This window comes from Sceloporus undulatus, chromosome 2 (assembly GCF_019175285.1).
Source record: "Sceloporus undulatus isolate JIND9_A2432 ecotype Alabama chromosome 2, SceUnd_v1.1, whole genome shotgun sequence".
NCBI classification, from domain to species: Eukaryota; Metazoa; Chordata; class Lepidosauria; order Squamata; family Phrynosomatidae; genus Sceloporus; species Sceloporus undulatus.
In genome coordinates this window covers 158,597,842-158,615,680 of record NC_056523.1, presented here as the reverse complement: position 1 = coordinate 158,615,680, position 17,839 = coordinate 158,597,842, and the positions used below count along the sequence as shown (strand labels likewise).

The 17,839-nt window shown below is 43.1% G+C and overlaps 1 protein-coding gene across 1 annotated transcript; it reads right to left on the bottom strand.

Moving 5' to 3' along the window:
* Positions 1-420: 420 nt before the first annotated feature.
* MMP19 (matrix metallopeptidase 19) lies at positions 421-15,271 on the bottom strand. Its single transcript, XM_042449498.1, has 9 exons — positions 14,909-15,271; positions 13,378-13,466; positions 13,017-13,147; positions 9,455-9,670; positions 7,703-7,948; positions 5,809-5,934; positions 4,862-5,026; positions 4,445-4,572; positions 421-1,420 (listed from the first exon to the last, which is right to left on the bottom strand). Exons 1-9 carry the CDS (start codon positions 15,005-15,007, stop codon positions 1,193-1,195), a joined length of 1,428 nt encoding a protein of 475 aa, XP_042305432.1. The 5' UTR covers positions 15,008-15,271; the 3' UTR covers positions 421-1,192.
* Between the last annotated feature and the right edge of the window lie 2,568 nt (positions 15,272-17,839).

Below are 17,839 nucleotides of genomic sequence, written 5' to 3'. Positions count from 1 at the left end.
CCCTCTCCCCTCTCTCCCCCAGAAGCACAAAGGTCAGGATGCCACCAAAATTTCCAAGGAGCATGCGCAAATATGTTGATGCAAAATGTTAAAGACAAAAGGAAGGCGCTGGTGTAGTAAAAAGTTTTGCTATGCATGGTTTCGCATCACGCAAATCGCAACTATTGCGCAATTGTAGCGCTAACAACGTTTTGGGGGATTGACAGAAAAGCAAGCAGTGTGGTAGAACATCGCGTTATAAGGTCATTGCGCAACGTTTGTTTTACTTCCTTAGCGGAATTGAGGGTCCAAAAACTCGCGTCTGATAAACTCCTATGAATCAGGCAACAAAGGGCAGTTGAATTAAGTAGAGGGACTCAGCAGCAATGTACTACCACAGAGTCTTGGGGTGATGATTTCTTGAAGGAAAAAGAGCAACCATTTACCATCATACCCTTTTCTTTAATTCTGGACCGGTGTAACTGCTGTTAACAGCCAGCTATATACATTCAGATCCTCTAAATCAGAGTCTTCACTCGTACTGCTAGATACACAAGGCCTCATGACTGGTTAACGTGGAACACATTCAGTATGAACTCACAGAGTCTGTCTTAGCAATCACAAAGATGTGTTTGTGTATGTCATATATTGGGCATGCCCAACCCCACCCCATCATATTCCACATATTTCCCATAAAACTTCAGCCTTAGTAAACAAAACAGTCTAGACCTCCTACTGGTAATAGATAAAAGGCAAAGTGATCTGCTTCTCCAGACAGAATAGTAAATGAGTATGCTCACCATGGGCAAATATACTTCTGACATACCTGCTTCAGTTCTCAAAAATATATATTTCCAGTCTAAAAACTCCTGTGCTGTCTTGCCATGAGTCCCCACTTCATACCCGTTTCCACCAGGGCTCTCCATATTCTGAGACTGGGCTAGCCCCTTCTGCCACTCATACTGATGCCAAAGTAAATGGTATTGTTGATGGAATCCAGCACAGAAAAGATCAAGGTGGTTACTATTTGGGAGTGGCATTCAAATCAAGAGAACTGTAAGGTGTCAATTGTATTTACCCCCACCCCCACCGCGTCCTTTTTCAGAAGAGTTCTTCTAGTTTGCCAACTGTAGGTGTCACTGTTGGGTCCATAAAAAAAATCTCATTGCTGCTGAGTATTGAGAAGTGGAATGCAGGGCAATCCTTGCCAGTGTTAGCAGTGCATCCAGCGCTCAGCTGTACTCAGTGGGTAGCCTCTCTCAACCCGTAGCTGGTCGTTGAGCCTCCAATAGTTCTTCCCTTTGAAAAAGTAGACCTTGCCATTCTCCCAGGTGAATGCAGCATCCAGGTGGGTTGGGGCTCCAGTGAAAAGGGTGGAGATCTTTCTGGGGAGACTGGTGAAATGTGTCCCCAGTTCATCCCACTGCCAGTAGCCAGTGCCCTAAGAAAAGAGATGGGGCAGAAATTAAAGCATTTTGCCGGATTCCCACTGTCCGTTCTTCTGTTTGTTAACAGCCATCAGAAAATATTAAAACAATAATATTAATCTTAAGCTTTGATGATTAAAGTAAAAGTCACCATTGGCCACAATCACATGGATAAATATTGAACAACTCAGACTTTACATTAAGACTGAGCTTGAAGTGGTAGTCCTTGGACCAGTGCCAGTCCTTAAGCCAGTGGCTGCTGGTACTTGGCACATTTCCAGGAAAAACAGAAACAGTTCTCCACAACTAGAGTTGTCATAAGTCAGGACCTCCAAACCGGGACAAATGTAGGATAACATTTTCAAATGTAGGATACATTTTCCAAAAATGGAGGACACGCCAAAAAAAATGGTGCTTTTTAAAAAATGTTAATATAAATGCATGTTTCTTAGGCATGATCAAAATGGAGGACATTTGGGCATTATTCCTAGACAGATGGCAGAAATGTACTTCCCTTTCTGGCCAAACACCCCCAACCTCCATTCCAAAACACACACGACAGCACATTTGGGCATTTCACATGGCTTTACTGAACATGGCCTCTTGCATATTTCAGAGGCTTATTCCATAACCAAACCCCTTGGGTTTAACACTTAGCATGGTTTAACATGGCTATGCATGTTGAACATGTCAAGGTGGTTTCACAGTTCTTGCACTAAGTGTACTTCTCAGAAGTGTGTACTTGGTCAAGGGACTTTGGTTTTTCTTCACTGCGCATGAGTTTGTACAAACACAGCAATACATTGGCCTTGACCTGAGGCTTGCTGATATCAATATCGCCATTAAGAACCAAAAACACACAGAAAAGGCACTTGGGAAAGTCACATCTCCCGCTTCAGAAACAGTGCGTGCATGCCTCTCAAGCTGAACTCTCATCATCATCATCATCATAATCATCCATCATCACCACACTATCACTGTCAAAACAAGGGAGACTTGTTAGCATTAAAAGCACCCAAAACACACTTTGGAAGGTGACACTCTCTCGGCTTCTGAAACAGTGCGTGCATGCCTCTCAAGCTGACTCATATCATCATCATCATCATCATCATCATCATCATCATCACACTATCACTGTCAAAACAAGGGAGACTTGTTAGCATTAAAAGCACCCCCCCCAAAAAATAAAAACACCTTGAGGCCTCTGGCCAGCCACTCACTCACTCACTCACTCACCTTCTCCTCCTCCTTCTTCTCCTCCCCCTGCTCCTTCTACCCCTCCTCCTCCACCTCCTCCTCCTCCTCCTTCTCCTCCCCCCTCCTCCTTTTCCTCTTCCTCCTTCTACCTCTCCTCCATGTGGCCGCGCGGCCAGGGGCGGAGGAGGAGGAGGAGGTGGGTGGTGCGGTCGTGTGCAGGAGGCGCCACCCACCTCCTCCTCCGCCCCAGGCCGCGCAGCCACGTGGAGGAGGCAGAGGTGGTGCCTGTTGCGCACGGCCGCGCCACCCTCCCCACCTCCCCACGCAGCCGTGCCACCTTCTCCCGCCTCCCCACGCCACCCACCTCCTCCTTCTCAGCCCCAGGCCGTGCGGGATGGCAGGGAGGGTGGCACGCCCGCGCACAGCAGGCGGCGCCTCCGCCTCTTTCACATGGCCGCGCGGCCTGGGGCGGAGGAGATGAGTGGCGCGGCCACGTGGGGAGGTAGGGGAAGGTGGCACAGCCGCGCAGGGGGGCACTGCCTCTACCTTCGCCTTCTCTGCCCCAGGCCTTGCTGCCCTCCTCTTCCTCCGCACAGCCATGCGCGGTGGAGGAGGAGGAGGGCAGCGAGGCCTCGCGGGCTGCGGCAACCCGCTGCAACCAGTGTTGTCCCGGTTTATTGGCGGCACTCGTGACGGGAGGGGGACAGTGTCGCCAAAACCGGGAAAATCCCGGTTGCAGCCGGGTTATGGCAACCCTATCCCCAACAGGTACATTGCTGTTCTCTGGTACACTGGAAAACAACAATAACTGGTCCTCAACATCAGATATCCTGAGAAGCATTCATTAAGACAACTCTCCTGACATTTAGGAAAGGGTGTTCGAAAAACTAAAACAGAAAACCTGCCAGTTTAAATTCAAAGATATAGCCATGTAGATTGTAGAATCAGTATGTAGAGAAATCTTGTAGCACCTTTGAAACAAACTGAAAGAAAGAATTTAGCAGCATGAGCTTTTGTAGACTTCAGCCTACTTGCTCAGATGCTTTTGCTCTGAGGAAGCAGAATGAAGTCTATGAAAGTTCATGCTGCCAACTTCTTTCTTTCAGTTAGTCTCAAAGCTGCTACAAAATCTCTCTACATATTGTCAGTTTAAAATCAATCAATGGCCCATCTGCCTTTCCATTACCTTTGGGCACTAAAGTCACTGAACCACCACTCTTGCTATCATCAGGCATAGTGAGCCACTGAATTTAAACAGTATGCAAAGCAATGTTGTAGTATCTTTGAGAATGAAAGGTGCTACAAGATCCCTTTGCATACTGATTTTTCAAATTAAAATGGCTATGTCTTTTAATTTAAACAAGAGACTCCATTCCCTTTAATGCCTTGGGCTCACTTTGCTTTTGAGTCCAGCTCCAAATTCTATGCCTGCAGCTCAAAGCTGTCACCACTTTGTCAAGTCCTGTATTAAGATCAGCTGCTGCATGTTCATTATGTCCCCTCAAAAATTTCACAGAAAGGGCTGGATTTATAAAACGCCTTTCTTTCCCCCCCACAAATACAAGAAAATAAGGATATACAGTAGAAACTACCTGGATTAAATGCAAGGACTGCTTTAAGGAGAACACAGTAAGTACTGTTGTGATTAAAAAAAGATATAGGCCTGTTCAGTAAGTCCACACTGTAACTGTCTACTTTCCTAACCCTCCACCACAATTGTGTAAACTGTTATTTTGGGGAATCAATTTGCTTTAATATTCCTATTTTAGTTATACACAATAGTTGTTAACCACTTATGTTAACTACTGCTACTACTTATTTATGACAGCTATCCTATTCACCTTAAAGATGAAGATCTTCTTGTTTCCTGGCCAATAGAGAGCAGCATCTATCTTAGGTGGGATACGGGTGAGAGGTTTGGGGTACCCACGGTCCAGCTTGAAGCCCTGATAACGCCACAACTTACTGCCTGTAACCAGAATGACATAAATACAGATTTTAAAAGGGAGGCAATGCAGAGTCATGTTCCAGCCCATTATTAGTTGGTAATACAAAATACAACCTGTGTCAGAAGTTTTGCATCTTGTAATTTGTCTCCTTGTGGATTTTCAGTCCCCAAGGGAAAGAGACTCATAAAAAGGGATCTAAAACTTGGCAGGGAAGCTTTATTGGGTGTATTACCAACAAAAAATTCTTGAAACAGGAATTAAATAATTCAGGGAATGTTTTCTTGCTTCTTGACAACCAAGCCCACAAACCTTTGAAGAAATAAGTCCGCCCAGTGCGGGGAGAATACACAGCAGCATCCAGCCACCCTGGCAGTCCTTTCCACAATGCTGAGATTTTCAGTGGTGGGTTGGTCCCAAAGTCTGTCACTGTCCACACATAATCCCCATGGAAAGCATAAGTCTTGTCATATGGCCCTGGTCAAAATGTGGGAGAAAATGGTTAAAATCTGAATCTGAATCCCATGTCCTACCCTTTTCCTCAGTCCTGAAAGATGGGCATAGTGTGTTGCCTAATGCCTCCCCCAACCCACTCTTCTGACAGAGTTAGTCCAGTATAGCAAGGAAGACCAGGACTCAAATCGTAACTCACAGATCTGATAAAAGATCAGGATCATATCACTAGCTCTCAGGCACCAATTTTGTAAATGGGAATGCAATATTAAAGATGTGCCTTACAATAATACTATTGAAAAAAGTAAATGAAGAAAGCCATTAAAATATTTTTCTAGGAATGAAGGTATATAGAAATTACTATCCTAACAGAAGAATATTATGCTACAGTAATCTATAGAAATTCTTCTTTTTAACAGCACATAATGATTCACACTGTTCCACTTACACCACTGTCTCATTGTACCATCTCCTCTGTAACCCTTTAGCACCTTATTATACTGGCACCCACCTTTCCTCACATTTTTTTTTACACATTTAGCCACTCAAGAACATCTGACAGTCCCAGTTTGGTTCAGCTTGCTAACACTTTTTGCTCTATCATTGGTCCTGCCTCTCAACAGTCTTACCTGTTCTTCTTTACATGCCAAAATGGCACCCAAGTGACAAAAAAGAGACATGGATAAGACATTCATTTGTGAAAACCTGGGGTGGATGGATGAAGTTCTGTCACTGCTTTTTTGCACATTCCCAGAGAAGCAGGGTTTGTTTGGATCTGGAAATCAGAAAAAAGAGAGGAGACTTACCAAGCATGATGGCATCCAATCGATCTTTACATGGGTTAGGGACTTTACTAGGTTTCACAGAGCCTGTAGGGACAGTGGTACGGGCAGGAGAGGTCATTGTTGCTGTAGTTGATAGAGTCTTCTTGCCTGCAAGGAAGAACAAAGAATAGTTATGGGCAGAGCCTGAAAGAAAAACTGCAGAGTTAGGAAAAATATTTGTGATGAGGAGAGCAGGGGAACATTTGGCAATTATAGCTGGCAAACCACTGATCTTGTTGTACAGTACCAATGTGTTGGCATTCTCCCTCCTAACCCAACCAGAATTCCATTCAAGGAGTCATCAAGAACAGAAGCTCCAGCCTTTGCTTCCCCCAGGGAGCTAGAGCTCACCTCATGATTTGAAAACCACTGGGCCAGGCCCATGCCTCTCTTAATGGGGAACAGACTTCCCTTCTGTTGCTAGGCAATACACAAACCAGATGACAATGAGAGCACAAAGGCAGACATGTCATGGAAAAAGCAAAAAGTCTTTTTAAAAATCAATCAGGCTTAGGATGTTCAGGATGTTCTGTATCTTCCCTATATACAGTTGACCCTCAATATTCATGGATTCTTTATCTACAGATTCAAGCACCCCCAGCTTGAAAAATTTCCAAAAAAGTACAAATTCCAAATAGCAAACCTGGATTTTTCCATTTCATATAAGGGGCACCCTTTTACAATGCCACTGTATTTAATGGGACTTGCGAATGCATGGATTTTGGTATCCATGGGGGATCCTGGAAACAAATCCAAGCATATACTAAGGGTTCACTGTAATCTTCACAATTTTATTTTTTTAAAGAAAGTGTACTAAAGACTTATTTGTTATTGTGGTGAATCAAAAAACTTGCAGTGCAGGAAGAATAACAATACATGTCATATCTTAAGAAAGAAGGGACAACTTTAGAGGGTCCATTTTCCAACACATCACAAACTGCACGTGTCCTTCCCAAAGCTTTCTTTTAAAAGGTGGGAGTTTTGATAAAACAAAATGGGTGCTGTTTTAGAGGTGAATTGTGCTCCTTTAGTGGCTTCTAGGGCTACAGTACCCCCATTTTGGTGGGGAAAGGGGAACTGGGGGATCTGGGATGATGAAAACAGCTTTGGGGACCTCATGCAGCCTATGGGCCTCATGATCTCTGACCACAGCATAAACACTTTAATTGTGATTTACCTTACAAAGCTGTTCATAAAAAGTCTGAGTGGTTTACAAAATTAAGATTTAAGAATAAAGTACTGTAATAAAATACAAAAAAATTACAAAACTCCCAGCATAAAGCTTTACAAAGCATTATTTTCGTGCCTTTGTCTCAGTTGCACTCGGAAAGAAAATATTTTTTATCCGGATACAGCATATTAATTGTAACCTATGTCAGGAATAAATACCTGGCATCTGGGGGGTGGGGAGATTTGGGAACCAGTTCTCATCTGACTCTGTATTAGTCCCCCACAATGCCAAGAACTCCCTCCTCCTTTTTATGCATCTCAGATGCTTCACCAAACTTTGGAAACTTGGCAAACCTCCTCTGAATAAATCTTGCCATGGAAACCCCGTGATAGTATTGCCCTAAGCTGGCATCAACTTGAAAGCACATAGCAATAACGCCAAATGCCAGCTGGGGAATTGTGGGGGCTGCAGTTCTGCTAAGAACCTTTTCTAAGCTCTGCATTTCACCCAGATGAAAAGCAAAGCAAAGCAAATGCACAGTGCGGTGAAGGAACAGCTGAGATCTGTTGGGAAAGAAAGTGAAGGGGGGAAACCAATGCAACAGCACCAGAAACAGTTGTCTGAATCACCTTTCTTCACTCATCATGTTCAACGTGATAATCATATGGGAGGGAGTACTATTCCCCACCCATAACTGGTACATACCATACAGTGCCTGGATGCCCTTGATGTCATCATGATGCAGGCGGAAGCGTGGCTGGTAACCACTGTAGGAGGGAGCCATAAGTGCTGCTGGGTGTCGGGAATGACCCAGTCCCAGTGCATGGCCAATCTCATGGGCAGCAATGATGCGCAGGTTGACACCACGTGGCGTCCCCTCCGTCCAGTGCTCAGCTGAATCAAAATGAACTGTGCCTAATTCAGGGATGTCAGCATGAGCCAGCACATGTCCTGTGAGATATAAAGGGATGCAGATCAGTGGTTTGCAAGGCAGGTTTGCAAAGGGGAAACACTCTCCTAAATACAAGTCTGGCTTTCTACAACCCCTTTGACACCTTTGCACAGTACAGAACTTTTTAAGTACACCCTCTTCTTTCAGTATGGCACTGTCTAAGTACTTGCCTTTCAACACTTCAGTTTGATCCTGCCCAGTTCTCTACAGTATCATACACACAGAGACATATATGTTTTTACTTTTTGGATGATCACTCCTAGAACCCTGCAGTGACCATTGCTGGTGGGTTGGAGAATTCTGGCAGTTATACACCCAAAAGTAACATTTCCAAACTCTGACACATGCATATACTTACACATGCATGCACACACAGTCTCTCTCTCTCTCTCTCTCTCTCTCTCTCTCTCTCTCACGCACACACACACGGGAGAGAGAGAGAGAGAGAGAATATTTTATCAATTTGATTGGCTATAAGGTCATTAACAGTTCCATTTAAACTAGATAATAACTGGTATAATTTGATTCTAGAGTAACTGGGAAAAAATTAACAGATATTGTTTTAAACCTTCATATAATTTTTTAAAATGTAGAAAAGCCATCTGCTTCTGTCACATTGCTCATGTAAACAGAGGAATTTACACACAAACATACATACCTTCTTCATACAAGTATGAAGCACTGTGATACTGGGTGCAAAGGAGATGGAACAGGGAATCTTACTACAGGCCACAATAGTGGCAACCTGCAACCCCTCCGCCTGAGCTTACACAGCAGGTTTGCAGTTTGAGAGTGCTTCTGGACCCAGCATTACTTTTTGCACCCAGCATTACTCTTGGAAAGCCAGGTGCTTGCTGTGAACAGCAATGCCTTCACCCAAGGAAAGTAGAGATTATTGGAATGCCCTCACAGAGACCCTCTTTCTGGTCAGGATCATTAAGAGCAGCTGGGGGCATTTCAAGCAAAAGACTTTGCTTCTGTGCTAGAATGCTCATCTTCATATGAGTCAGAATGTTGCAGATCATCTATGATTCCAAGATTTTATGCAGATGCACAGTTGAACAGACCTCTGCCTACAAAGTAACACTACAACTTAGTCTAAACCTCGTACTCTCAATGGGCATGTGTTTATGGACTATGCTGAGTCTCAGCTAGAGTGCACCTTTTCATTTGGTAATGCTTTTGCAACAGGAAAGGACAACTAGGTCATTTGGAATGGAAAAACTACCCTGACTAGTGTGAGGCCTGCAACTCAGCTTCCATCCAACTCCTTAACATGAAGTGTCTCCTATCCAGATTTACACTTTCTGTCATCCTGAGACACCCCCTGGTCACTTGGACATCTGTCCAATTGGTGCAGCAGCATCACATGCAGATCCAGCCCTCCCTGCAGCTCAGGGCCTTCAACCCCCTGTTCCCTTTGGTTCCCTTGACCAAGGCTACCTTCTTAGGCAAGCCTTCTAAGCCCCAAGTCAGTCCCACCACAGCCATGCTTGGGTCCATACCAGGCCCATCGAAGGGCCGTGAGCAGCCCCAAGGAGAAGAACCGTGGAAGGAGATGCGGATGTCAGCTCGGCCAGTCCGCACCTCCTGGAAATTGAGCTGCGTCACATCACTCCAGTACTTGAAAGCCGTTTGGATGGCAGTGCGTGTGGCTGTAGACCCCATATCTTCACTGTGGCTATAGATCCGATAAGTCAAGTGCCTTTTGCGCCAGCGACCTGCAGGGGGAAGCATAGAACAAGAGGAGTCAAGCTCTGGGGAACACAGAAAACACTGAAGGATCTGGGGGTGGAAAGCCACTCAACTCAACCTGCCTTACAGAAAGAAACTGCATCATATTTATATTATAGAATGGCAATGTATGGATCTTGATGTGGCCAAAATGACACCATCCATACCCAAGAGGAAGTTGCCAGCAGGATATCGTGACCTGAAGTTTTGACAAAATACAAAACTTGGGGGGGGGGGTACATTTCAGGAAGGTGGGAAACCCAAAAGCACATGAGACCAAAACCAGAGAGAAGGTGAAATGGAGTAGAATGGAAAATGTCCAGCTGGCTAGAATCCTAAACAGGACCATTCTACTCTTTTGTTGCAAGTCCCACTTGACTGGACTATTCTTTGACTAAAGCTGCAATCCTTATTCTATTTAAGAATCCTACTAACATCAGTGGGAATTACTTTTGTGTCAACCTGGAGTAATGTTAGTCCACTTGTCATTCCCCAGCCATCACAGCATGGCTTCTTGGTCCTAATTCATAACTTGCAGCTGGTTCACATGGAAATTTTGCTCACAGTGACTCCGTTGCTGAAAATTTTCACTCATGGCAGCACCATCATCTCCTTTCTACTTGCATGTTCCCATTTCCTAGAAAATTAGGCAGTTCCTTCTAAGCTAATCGTGATATGTTGCCTTGTCCAGCACTACCAAGTTTTCCTTAAAATGTATACCTGTGTTCTGCCCTAAGAGTTTGCACTGCCAGGTCACATGGGTGACTCACTATAGACCACTAGTGAGCCCTAACAAGCCTGCACCATCCTTCCATGAAATGTAGGTACAGTGGTGCCAGGCAGAATTTCTGGCTGAGGCCTTCATAGTCCTAAAATAAGGAGGATTGGTCTTACAGAAAAGGCAATGCAAACTTCAAACTGTGGTAATCCAGTCCTTCTGCTGTGTGGGGCTCTGGGCATCTGTGTGCCATCTAAAACATGTTCCTGCAACATGCTAAATTTCTCAGTAGCCAAACTGATATGGAAAGAATTCCCTGGTGGTAGAAATGTTTGAAAACCTCCAATCTAGGTTATTTGGCACTTTCAGAATTCTGCCATTTCACAGGCCAAAGGCCATCACTGTCAGTGCAGAGGGAGAAGAAGCATAAACATCCAGAGTTTTGCTGGAGATGGATAGGGGTACTTCTTTGACTAGCTGGTAATAATCCAGGCCTTTTCGAAACCTGCTAGGTTTGACAGAGTGAAAACGGGAGAAGGCTCCTATACCATTAATGGTTGTGTAGAAGAGGGAGGTTTTGCAAGCATTTCTTGTCATGCAACCTGGGTAACAAGCAATACTTGCTGAAATTCCTTCCTCTACACAACCATTAAAAGTAAAAGATCCTTCTCTACTTTTCACTCTGGCAATCCTAAACCTGAGTGACATAGCACATTTGACTCCAGTTCTAACTTGATACTGGTTTGCACATAGATTTTATCATAATGTAAGGGATTCTAGTTTGGTACAATTTGGGACAATGGATGGAATGTCACACACTTAAGCCTAAGGGAGCTAAATTTCACTCCACAGTACTTTGTTTTATTTTGGAAATTAGTGGCTACCTATCTTCCTGAAAGGAACTCAAGATCAGAATAGCTTCTGAAAATATAAAATAATCTCATTAACAATAATATAATTGAAATATATCAGGTGAATTTTTTTAAACAAGCCCAACTAATTAAAAGGATAGTGGGGAAGAAATTTCCCCGTGTTGCCAAAGAGAGCAAGGGAAGGCATTCCAAAACTGTGGCAACATCATGAATGGCATAGGGGCAGGACTTCAAAGTATTTGCACTGGAGTTTGGATAAGATATAAAACAGCAAATATCTCTTCCACCCTTTGTTACTTTCTTCACACCCCTATAAAACTGAGAAACTTCTGTGCATTCCAGTGGCCTTGAGCAGGAGTGGGAAGTTAACACTGATAGGACCTATCTGAAAAACAACACAGTTGTATATGCATTCACACAGACAATTGATGCTTACTTCCAGGTAAGTGACCAAAGGACTGGAGACTTAACTGATGCTTATCACCCCCCTCTGTATTGTGCTGGCCAGAGCAAACAAAGTAGAAATAATCTTGAACACTATGTTGTGGTGCTCATCATATACAGGGCCCTACAGAGGGTAATGCTCGGGGACAGTCGCTCTTCAAAAACAGAGCTTAATTGTGGTGTCCCTCAAGGTGCCATCCTGTCCCCGATGCTATTTAACATCTATATGAAGCCGCTGGGAGAAATCATCTGTGGATATGGGGCTGGGTGTTATCAATATGCTGATGACACCCAAATATAAAATATATTTCTCCATGTCCTGGTCATCAGCGACAACGACAGATGGTATCTCTCCCCTCAACCAGTGTCTTCAGGCAGTAATGGATTGTATGAGGGAAAACAAGCTCAAGTTGAATCCAGACAAAACGGAAGTACTTATGGTAGGGGCCCCAAACCAGGGATTGAGCTGCAACCTCCAGTCCTAGAGGGGCTCACGCTCCCCTCAAAGGACTGTGTTCGCAGTCTGGGGTGCTTCTTGACCCATCGCTTCAGATGAGGAATCAGGTGAATGCAATGGTCAAGAGCATTGTTTAACTTTGTTTTAAGGGGGGTAATATGTATATAGAGATGTATTTTAACCTGTTGTACGCTGCTTTGATTGTCTGGCAAAAAGCGGGATAGAAATAAAATTTTTATTATTATTATTATTATAATGAGGATGAGCAGGACAGAACTTAATAAGTACACTGTCTGTTAAAAACACCACTGAAATTACGAGTAGGTTGCCTGCAACAAAATTGTTACAGCACAAAGTGTTTCTGTTTGGTATTCTAGTCATTCTCCCCTACACCCACTGATCCTAGATTTTTATTTTCCTATAATAGTCAATCACCCATAGTACAGTACTCATTAGGCTGCTCTGGTGTGTGTAATATATATATATATATATATATATATATATATATATATATATCCCCCTCTGTGTTTGTTCTTTCATTTCTGCAAAACACGGTTCTGTTTTTTCCTACTGATACCTTTTGCTACAGAAGGACCAACACTTGATGAATAGAGATTGCTGTTGATAGTGTATATGGTAAGAAAAGCTCAAACCTTGTATTACTATGGTATTTGAACCAAACATAATGGTTCATAATTCAAGCTGCATAATTCCCAGATATAATCTGTACATCTAAAAACAACTAAACTCCATTTTCTACAGCTGAGAGAGATTCCTTAATACCAAAACTCAGGCATTTCTCCATATGCCAAGAGATCATTTGCCCATCTTTACACACTCACCCAGGAGTAGATACTTGAGGGTTTTTTCATTGAATGGGTCTTCCACACCACAACGCGGCTGACGCATCTGGGACAGGGTTGCCACATCTACCCGCCCTGTGGCAGGCAGTCCTGATGCAAGTTGGAAGGACCTAGAAAAGTAGGGATAAGGAGGTCAAGAGGATGGAGGGTGGACAGGAGAGGCCAGTGCTTTGCACAGGTAGTTGCTTCCCAGATTACATGTAACAGAAAATTATCAGTGGGGCAAAATGAAGTCTTTGTAATGGTATTTTTAAAATATACTCTGTGTGTGTGTGTGTGCGCGCGCGCACGTGTGTGTGTGTGTGTGTATAAAAGCCATGTTTATTTTTCTTCACTTTACCTCAAAGCTTCCTCAATTTCCTCTTCCGTGAAGTTATCTGAGAACTGTTCCAGTGGCTTCTGCAAGTATCCAAACTGTAGCAAATAATCCTGAAGAGTGAAATATATGAAAGCCTAAACATTTATCTTATCTATATTCGTTGAAACTGTTCACTGGCACATGACCGCAGAGATGAAAATGTCCTTGTAGTGGGCCCCATCCCTGTGTGGCAATAAGCAAATGGTGGGTTTTGACTTGGCTTCTCCCCTAACGCCTTCTCTCTTTTAAAATATTGTTCTTTCTTTTTTAGCTATATAGGGAAGACCTACTAGGAAGAAGGTGATTAAACTGGTCTACAGTCAAGCAGAGCACTTTGTACTCATTGTCTCTGTTCCCTTCATGGTAAAATGTGAAAATAAGCAGACCTTACTCCCAGTTCCCAAGTCTACCCTTCTTTCCTGTAAGGCCTCATTCCACTCCAGCACATATGCATAATAGCAAACTGTTCTCAGCTTCCAGGATCTCCTCCTTGTCCAGTGTGAAATTCTCACCATTATCTCGCTAACTCAGCAAAAGGGGGGAAAGGAGGCCTCAGCAACTAAAATGGTTGTGTGTGCCAGCCCATGCTGGGAGAGGCCACACAGAGAATTTGTCAGCCTTCCCTCTAGCATTTCCCACACACATCCCATTCTTTAGCATGTCTTTGGTTGAGACCTCCCTGATGTCCAGACTGGTTTGCCAATCTAGCAAAGAAGATGAAGGCTTCAGCCCGCAACCATCCCAGGGGGCCATAGAGCTTAAAGATGTGTTTTTTAAAAATTTGGGCTACAGCTCCCAGAATACCCTGGGGAGATTCTGCCCTAAGGATTGAGGGTTTTTACAAAAAAGTAATTTTTCAAAGCTCTCTCCATTGTTACAGGAAAATATGAGAGAACCAAATTGAGGTCCATTGAAAGTAGGTTAAATAGAAACAAAATCAAGATTCAGTAACAGTGAAGAAAGATGGTTGAATATAAGAAACCAGAGAAGAACTATGAAGACAAACAAAATTTGGCAGTGGGATATCTGAGAGAGATGGTTTCCCCACCACAGAAACACAATTTCAGAATTGTCACAGTGTGCTCTTCCCAAGAAGGTTGTCTACTTTCCATCTCTGTGCAAAATGATCTTACCTGTCTGCTCACCCTCCCACATTCAGCTTGGTTCCTGGAACTATGGCAGTGCCCTGGCCACCTGAGTTTTCACTTGGCATGAAAATTTCAAGACCCCCATCTCTAGTGGGGATGTGGGAGGTGGGATTGTCCTTACAAGCCTAGTCAAGACTAAATGAAAAGCTCTAGTTCAAAAGCACTTCAGAAAAGGTAGTCATGAACCACAAATTAAATCTCAGGGGAAATAACAAAACTGGGACTATAGGTCAGGGCATGGAACATCCTGTCCCACTTATCTGCAGTCTCTCATCTGAGCCCATCACTGAAACAAACACATCAACTCCACCTTGTCAGCCTCATGCCATTGGGGCTGTGGGGGGGGGGATCTAGGCTATACGTACCAGGGCTTCTTTCTGCTCCAGTAGGGTGAGAGCAGCACCTTTGGCAGAGAGGACAAAAGCACAGACGTGGATGAGCACCATTAGCCATAGCATCCTCATCTCCAGGTTCTTTGCCGAGTTCAAAGGCAAAAATGAGCAGGACTAGCAGCTCGTTGCAGGAGAACCCTGTACTACTCTACTGAATCTCACAGAAAAACGGTTTTCTGGAATTCAGCCCAAGCAATTCTGGATTTCTTTCTCCACTTCCTCTCTCTCAATCTGTCCGTGGCTCAAGCTCTGCGCTGCCCTCTCTGTGTTCCCTCAATCCATCCATCCCTTCCCTCCCACTTTCCCAAGTTATACATCTCCCAACAGCCAGAGTGAGTCATTTCCAACTCAAACATTTTGCAACCACAAACCCTGGGCCCCCCTCCCCCTAAATATTAACTCTTTGCAGAATAAACACTCTATTGCAACAGCCATCTCTAACATGGTTTGTACAATGGTCCTGTTAAGAGAAATGCCCCTGTGTTGAGCAAGCTGCTAAAAATAATGGAGCGGGCCCAAATTTTTTTTAAAAAGCTGATCACATTAATTACATTAAGATGCTGAAAAACACTGTAGCTGCAAGGTTCTAGCACTCCCTTTGCAGCACTAGTCAGCTTGTATTCAGGGTTGTATTAATATTAAGACCAAATCTGCGGCTGCTGCCACACGGCAGAAATAAAGCAGTTTGACACCATTTTAACTTCAATGGCTCAGTGCTATGGAACTCTGAGACTTGTAGTTTGGTGGGGTGCCAGAGCTTTGACAGAAAAGGCTAAATATCTCACAAAACTACAAATCTCAAAATTCCACAGCACTGAGCTGTGGTAGCTAAAGAGGTGTCAAACTGCTTTATTTCTGCATTCTGGATATATCCATAATGAAAACCTACCTTGATCTAGCCCAAGAGCTGGAGCGTGTCCAGAGAAGGATGACCAAAATGGTGAAGGATCTTGAAACCATGCCCTATGAGGAATGGCTAAGGGAGCTAGGTATGTTTAGCCTTGAGAAGAGAAGATTAAGAGGTGATATGATAACCCTGTTTAAGTGTTTGAAGGGGTGTCATACTGAGGATGGAGCAAGCTCGTTTTCTGCTGTTCCAGAGAACAGGACCCAGAACAATGGATGCAAGCTACAGGAAAAGAGATTCCACCTAAATGTTAGGAGGAACTTCCTGACAGTAAGAGCTCTTCTGCGAGTTCAAGACCAGCAAAAGGGCCCAAGCTCGACTCAGGCTTGCATCCTTCCGAGGTCGCTAAAATGAGTACCCAGACTGTTGGGGGCAAATTAGCTTACTTGCTAATTAGCTTACTTGCTGTTCACCGCTATGATCTTTGGAATAGCGGTATATAAATAAAACAAATTATTATTATTATTACAGTGGCACACATGTCAAATTACCAATTTAGACAGCTTCAAGAAAGTTATCAAGATGCATCTCCTCCGGCAGACCTTCCCGGAATAGTACTCAGCCAAAATTATCTCTCCCACATATACTATGATTTCACCCACCGTATTTGTTTTAATGATTTTAATGTTTATGTAATTTTAATCCTTAACTTTTTAATTCTTTTTTAAGGGGGGGATATTGTGTATATATTGTTGTACTATTTTAATGATGTATGCCGCTTTGACAGTCTTAACAAAAAGTGAGATATAAATAAAAGTTTTATTTATTATTTATTTACATATAATTCCCATGCCTCCTAGCAATTCACAAGTATCTGACCAACTTATTCAGTTCCCCTGCCATACTTTATTTTTCATTTATAGTTCAAACAGACTGCCTGATCTGAGATTAGCATTTACTAAACTGGAGCCTTATTCTGGCTTGGACAAGGTACAGGCAACAAGTAATGGAGCATGTGCAGAGTGTATTTTAAACACTTTTCAAGCAACATTATAGATTTGGAAGATGCCAATAATGCCTATATAGGCATTTTATTATTGGTCTGCCTTCCCATAAACCATCAGTCTACACAAATAAGAGCTACAAAATTCATATTTAGGTAGTATCTTTATTAGGACAAATCAAGGGACACAACTTTCCCCCAGTCTTTTTGAAATCTGCACATTTTGTGGTCTTTGAGCTGACTTTACAAACATTGCCATAATAAAGATCTTTGGAATTTTTCCAATGGACCATACAAAAATGTTTTCTTTTAGAAGAACTTGGGTTCCAAAAGTAGATATCTGACACATTCCAAAAATGTGCTTATAAAGCAAATGGCTTGCAATGCTGGGGAGCAGAGCCACATGGTGACAGAGAAAATAGCAAGGTGTAACCATAACCAAGCTGGGTTAGGGGGCAGGAATTCCAGGGTCAGAGAACAGCATTTCCAAACAATCCTGGACCTCAGTCAAGCACTTTAAAATCTTTTTAAAAAGCAATCTCTATGTGAGAGAGAATTTGTCCTGCTGAGACTCATCCCACATCTTTCCTCATTCAGCCAAAAGAAGCCATGAATAATAAGCAATTTGCACCTCTTTCCCTCCAATGACAAAGGTATATAACTATAAGGCATTGTGATTGTACTTTAACAAGGGAGAGCTGCACTTCTTTCTTACTGTAACTGTAATGTTTAATTATTTAATAGTTATGTAGTACTTGGATGGGAGACCACCAGGGTGTTGTAAGCTACATTTCAGAGGAAGGAACTGGCAAATCCACCTCTGAGAATTCTTTGCCTAAGAAAATCCTATGAAATTCATGGGGTGACTATAGGTTGCAGTCAACTTGAAGTAACACACATTATTATTATTATTTCTTTCCCACCTCTCCTCATGGCTTGAGGCGGGTTACAACATAGTTAAAACACAATCATTACATAAAACAACTTGCAAACACACATAGTTATAGGTGTGTGAATTCCCTATATAGTGTAGGACGAATTTTACATGGTTAAG

Excerpts from the sequence above, each read along its gene's own strand:
- MMP19 (XM_042449498.1), bottom strand. The coding sequence starts at position 15,007 with ATGAGGATGCTATGGCTAATGGTGCTCATCCACGTCTGTGCTTTTGTC. Across the intron at positions 5,027-5,808 it reads ATTGGATGCCATCATGCTTG|GGCCATATGACAAGACTTAT; the intron begins GTAAGTCTCCTC and ends CATTTTGACCAG. Across the intron at positions 4,573-4,861 it reads GCGGACTTATTTCTTCAAAG|GCAGTAAGTTGTGGCGTTAT; the intron begins GTTTGTGGGCTT and ends TTCTGGTTACAG.